Raw genomic sequence first — 6,373 nt, forward strand, 5'->3', positions numbered from 1 at the left:
GTTAAGTTTACCGCTGCCACCATGTGAATAACTATATCTGGTCTAACAGGACCGACAGAATACAGATAACACTAACACGTGTAGCCGGCATGATCTACTGTATTCGACTGAAGCACATGGTACCACATAGGTAGACACAAAATTGGGATTGGTATCCTAGCGAGGCTGTCACAATTATGCGGAACGAATGCATATATATATATATAACTTGGAATTAACATGGAACGAAATGTCATCAACAGTTCTGACCTGGACCTTGTGAATACTGTAATTTCTGAAAATAAGATATCAGGAAGTATTAATCAGCATTTCATTGAGATGGCCACGTATAGTCTGTTTCATGTACATGTACATATTTACGCATAACTCTACATCCCCCTTTTTGGGTATTCTACGAGAAATATGGAATTATCTCACAACATTAACTAAATGTAATGAACTCAATAAAGCTATTCAAATTATTAATGTCTCGAAGTTATCTTTTGACCAGTCTTTGCAATGAACACATTTCAAGAGCTACCTACTCAAAAAATTAAAATCTAGGAATTAACACAGTCAATCATCTAAAGTTCACAAGTCCATCCGGTTTGGAGCAACCGAGACTCTGCCTGAGCGAGTAGTGATCACGTTATCACTTCTAGAACCTACACCTATCTCTGAACTATTACTGACATGAACAGATGCATTTGACACAGTCTTTGACTTTGGAGACCCAGCTGGCTTTGGAGCCTTTACTGGGGTATTATACATAGTCTCTGCATTTGGTTCCTTCACATCACTGGGAAGGTCTCCGCATCCGGCACTGGTGTGCGGGTTGTCCGCCCTCATAGCTGGAGCTTGGACCAGCTGTCTCCTGTTCCGACGAATCTGACCTGACGGTGTACTGACGAAGTATGAGCGATCATTCATTGACTTAGTGATCGTTCCACTGAACCCTCCACCGGGTCCCTTCACCCACACTGTTTCTCCAGGGTGTAGTTCCGGATGTTGAACTGTGCGATGTGATCGATCAAAGTGGTGTCTTTGGGATGTTCGATCTATCCGTTCCTTGTCTCGAACATACTCAAGATCTGGCCACTTAGGAGAGAGATTAGCTGGACTCTCCGGAAGAGTTGTACGGAGCTTCCGGCCCATTAGTAGTTCGGAAGGACTGTAACCGTTCCGTAACGGCGTAGCACGATATGCTAGCAATGCTAGATACGGATCTTGAGAGCCACTAAGTAGACGTTTCATTGTCTGAACTCCTCTCTCAGCTTTCCCATTCCCTTGAGGGTAATGAGGGCTACTGGTTGAGTGATTGAATCCAGTCTTTCGCAAAGTCCTGAAATGTTGAACTAGCGTATTGTGGACCGTTGTCCGATATGATAGTCTCTGGTATTCCATGTCGCGCGAACATCGATTTGAGATGCGTTACTATCGCCTCTGATGTTGTGGAGCTCAGCTTAGCGATCTCTATGTACCTAGAGAAATAGTCAATCACCAGTAGATAGTTGACTCCTTTCCAGTAGAAAAGATCTGATCCCAATTTTTGCCAGGGACGATCTGGGAAATCTGTAGGCATGAGAGGTTCTGGTCTCTCTATCCTGTGCTTAAGACATGATGGACAAGTTTTAACAATATCCTCGATCTCTCGGCTGAGACCAGGCCACGGCACTTTACAATGCCCTGGTGTCCCTCGTGTAGTTTCTGTAATACTTCTGCTCTCATAGATGAAGGAATGACAAGTCTACTTCCTCTCATAAGCAAACCATGACACACTGAAAGTTCCTCCCTCAACTCTCAGTATGGTCTAGTGGAGACGGTGATCGTAGGATGTTCATATCCGGGCCATCCATCCTGACAGTAATTCATAATGATTTTACAAACACTGTCTTCTTGTAGTTTCAGACGAATTTCCTTAAGGCGATCTTCTGTTGCTGGCAGATCGTCTACAATAGCGTCAACATAAGCTTCAACTTCGTTTTGAAACTCCTCCTCAGATCCTTGCTGATCCAAAGGGGCTCTGGACAGAGCGTCCGCGGTATACAGTAATTTACCGGGCACATGCGCGATGCTGTAGTCATATCGCATATGGCGCATCCTAAACCTCTGAATCCTTGGGGGTAAATCAGAGATTGCCTTGGAACCTAGTAGGGAAACCAATGGCTTGTGATCGGTCTCAATATGGAAGTGTATTCCTGTGAGCAAGTCTGACGACTTCTCGCACATCCAAGTTACAGCGAGTGCTTCCTTCTCCAGCTGTGCATACCGCTGTTCTGTAGCGCTCATAGATCGTGATGCGTATCCGACCGGCCTCCAGTCGTCCTCACCACTGTCCTTATGACGTTGGAGTATGACGCCCCCTATACCGTAAGATGATGCATCCGCAGAAATCTTGGTAACTGCCATGGGATCATACAATGACAGTACTGGCGTAGAGCTGAGGTCCTGTTTGATTAACTCAAATGCCCGTGATTGAGGTTTGTCCCACATCCACGCGCTATCCTTCTGTAGTAAGTCACGGATTGGTTTGGAATGCTCTGCTATGTTTGGGGTGAGAATCTTCCAAGCTGGTTCACCATTCCCATAAATCTTCTCACCTCAGTAACATTTGTAGGAGCTTCAAAGTTCACAATAGCTTTAACCTTTGCAGGGTCTGGGCGAATTCCTGCCTCATCTATGACGTGACCGACGAAAGTGACTCTTTTCTGGGAGAACTCGCACTTGTCGCTATTTAAGGTAATACCCGCTTTCTCAACTTTCTGTAACACAGTATCTAGACACAGATCATGTTCCTTCTGGGAAGTTCCAAATATCAATACATCGTCCATCTGACAGACAACTCCAGGCACATTATCTAGTAGATTACACATCCTTCGTTGAAAGTGTTCAGGTGCCGATGATATGCCGAAGGGTAGGCGGTTGAAACAGTACCGACCAAATGGGGTTATGAAGGTTGTCAACAATCTTGAGGATTGTTCTAGTGGAATCTGCCAGAATCCTGAGTTTGCGTCGATTTTAGAGAAGACTTTAGCTCCTGTCAATCGATGTAAAGTCTGTTCTACGCTTGGGAGTTGCAGGTGTTCCCGGCGAACCGATTTGTTGAGTTGTGTAAGATCAACACATATACGGACAGTTCCATCCTTTTTAGGTACCACTACTAGACCTGAGCACCAATCCGTTGGCTCCTCGACAGGGGAGATAACCCCTAAGCTCTCCATCCTGGCAAGTTCAACCTTGACCTTGTCCATAAGTGGAAGTGCTACGCGCCTTGGCGAAGTGAGAGCAAATGGTGTGGCATCGTCGCGAAGTTTGATAGTGTAGTCGCCTTGAATCTTACCAAGTCCACTAAACAATTTCGGATACTTTTCCTGAATACCTACAGTTGCCTGTACTGAAGCCACTGTTTTCACAAGGTTGAGCTTTTCAATAGCTGGTCGACCTAGTAAAGGCTTACTCAATGTCTTGATGACATAAATATCTGTCTCAGCCCGAGTTCCTTTCTCAGTAGATAATGTACTTGAAAATTTTCCCAACACTTTGAGACGGTTCTGACCTGGACCTTGTGAATACTGTAATTTCTGAAAATAAGATATCAGCAAGTATTACTGAAAATAAGATATCAGCAAGTATTAATCAGCATTTCGTTGAGATGGCCACGTATCAGGTACAACCCCCAGAAAATTTTACGTTCACTAAACCTGAGGAATGGCCCAAATGGCTGAAAAGGTTCGAACGGTTTCGAGTAGCGGCAGGGTTAGGAGCCAAAGAGGGCCCAATCCAGGTCAACACATTTATATACTCGATGGGAGGTCAGGCTGAAGATATTATCAAGTCGTTTGGTCTGTCTGATGATGACGCGAAAGATTACAGGAAGGTTGTAGAAAAGTTCGACAATTACTTCATAACCAGACGAAATACTATATTTGAGAGAGCCAGGTTCAACCACAGAAGACAAAACGAGGGCGAGTCTGCAGAAAGCTTTATTATGGCACTGTATGCATTAGTAGAGCACTGTGAGTATGGAGATTTGAAGTCAGAGATGATAAGAGACCGTATCGTTGTAGGCATTCGCGATAGTCGGTTATCAGAGAAACTACAGCTTGACGCAACACTTACTCTGGAGAAGGCCGTAAACCAGGTACGACAGTCAGAGGCGGTCAAGAAACAACAGGCAGTTGTAAGAGACAAAGACCCTATTGCAAGTAGTAGTCAGGCAAATAACAGTGTGGATGTGGTGTTCCGGAAAGGCAATAAACACAAATTCTCAGGAAACCGGAAGTCGTCAGAAAACCGGAAGTCCACAGAAAACCGGAAGTCATCTGATACTCGGTCAAATCCAGAATGTCATAAATGTGGATTTAGACACAGGAAAGGGAGCTGTCCAGCGAAAGATGCAGAGTGTCGGAAATGTAAGAAAAAAGGTCATTATGCGAAGAAATGTCGTTCGACAGTCGGTGAATTGCAAACCTTTTTAGGAGCAGTAGAGAGTGAAGGAGCCTTACCATGGACCATAGATCTAGTGGTTCAGACAGGTCAAAAGGATACACTAGTACGGTTCAAGATTGATACAGGGGCAGATGTTACAGCTATACCCGAGAGTGTCTTTCAACGAATCGGTCAGAAGTTGGAACACTCAACAAGAATTCTAAAAGATCCAAGTGTTTGTCAAGTGTCAACCCACATAACATGGTGTCAGAATGTGGAAATCATCAGTCGAGCGGTAAGAGGTTACCATCGCAGTGAAGTCATGCGATATAAACAGTTTTAATGTGACTTTCACGCAGTACTCAGCGGCAGTATCTCGCACACGTGGTTTGGCTCATGTATTCTCAGGTCTATCAGTCGGAGGTGGCGACTACGATTTGAACTTTGATGTGGTATGATTGAATACTGTAATTTCTGAAAATAAGATATCAGCAAGTATTAATCAGCATTTCGTTGAGATGGCCACGTATAGTCTGTTTCATGTACATGTACATATTTACGCATAACTCTACAATAATGATTTATCGTCTCTATGACTCTGCCCGTGGCCGGGCATTGTCCAATCTATTGGAACGGACATTTATTATAGAATTCAGATTAAAAATACGTAACAGTTGTATGGAGATTTAACCCACCACCAGCATAGCAAGGAACAACTGCCAAGCAATCTTCTGTGGAAACACGTTTATTTACAAACCCACATGGTTGTTGTAATGATAACTCATAAGATGGCGGACTGTGAACAAGTGTTTTATTCCCATAACGAGGCTCACACAAGAACCTATGACGTAACACACACACAATACAAGTTATACTAATAACTGCAATAATTAGATGAACAACATGCGTGTGATATCATTACATCTCCCCCCCCCCCCCCTTTTTGAGATAATTCATAATTATTAATACACTATTCATTATTATCAATATGCTATTATGTTATATAGTGTTACTATTAATGAATAAACAATTAAAATTTAGAAAAATTTTTTTTTTTTTCAAATTTTACCACAGTTCATTAACATGGATCTTTCTCTGTTTCCTTGCTGATCTTGGTAAATTTCTCGTCAGAGACTGCTGATACACTAAGAACTTCGTAGTCATCCTCCAGTTTTGTTGTGTCGTCAACTTCAGTCAAGTGTGCTCTACTCAAGGCATCTGCGACATGGAGTTCTTTTCCTGGTACATACTTTATGTCAAGGTCGTATGGTTGAATCTTCAATAGCATTTTCTGCAGTCTGGTTGGTGCTAAGTAGAGTGGCTTCCTCACTATGATTTCAAGTGGTTTATGATCAGTCTGTACAGAAACTTTCTTTCCGTAAATGTATTGGTGGAATTTGCTTGTGCCAAACACTATTGCCAACATCTCCTTCTCTATTTGAGCATAATGTTTTTGTGCGGTTGTGAGAGATTTTGACGCATATGCCACTGGCTGGTTGTTTTGTAATAGCACTGCTCCAAGTCCTGTTGAGGACGCGTTGACTGACAATGTTACTGGTTGTTTAACATCGTAAAACTTGAGCACAGGTTGTACTGACAAAAGACAAGTCTGGCTTGTGGTACGTCAGGTTTATTGGAGAAATAGTAAAAGCTGAAAGAAATTAAAGGTTGACATAAGTAATCTGTGTTGTGTTTTGATTCTTATTCAATTACAGATCTACAAGTGTACATATTATAATTCTACACGATTTCTATACTATATAGAACAATGAAGTGCCTATGGCTTATCTAGAACATTTGACTACTTAAATTATCTAATTCTCACCTTGAGATCATGAAACAAGTCACTTGGTAATTTTCATAAAAATGAGGGACATGTATCCTTAATATTTCTTACATGTGTACTGCACCAACACTAATGTCACATATTAGCAATTACATTAACATATTCTGTTAATGTACCAAG

At 42.4% G+C, this 6,373-nt stretch overlaps 2 protein-coding genes across 2 annotated transcripts; one reads left to right on the forward strand and one right to left on the reverse strand.

Annotated features, from left to right (window-relative positions):
* Window positions 1-570: 570 nt before the first annotated feature.
* LOC132555454 (uncharacterized) lies at window positions 571-1,383 on the reverse strand. Its single transcript, XM_060219804.1, has one exon. It carries the CDS (start codon window positions 1,381-1,383, stop codon window positions 571-573), a length of 813 nt encoding a protein of 270 aa, XP_060075787.1.
* Window positions 1,384-3,631: 2,248 nt separating this feature from the next.
* LOC132555455 (uncharacterized) lies at window positions 3,632-4,750 on the forward strand. Its single transcript, XM_060219806.1, has one exon. It carries the CDS (start codon window positions 3,632-3,634, stop codon window positions 4,748-4,750), a length of 1,119 nt encoding a protein of 372 aa, XP_060075789.1.
* The last annotated feature ends 1,623 nt before the right edge of the window (window positions 4,751-6,373 follow it).

The sequence above is a fragment of the Ylistrum balloti genome, unplaced genomic scaffold, assembly GCF_031769215.1.
Source record: "Ylistrum balloti isolate Yb309-2 unplaced genomic scaffold, AGI_CSIRO_Ybal_v1 Utg370492, whole genome shotgun sequence".
In the NCBI taxonomy this organism is placed as follows: Eukaryota; Metazoa; Mollusca; class Bivalvia; order Pectinida; family Pectinidae; genus Ylistrum; species Ylistrum balloti.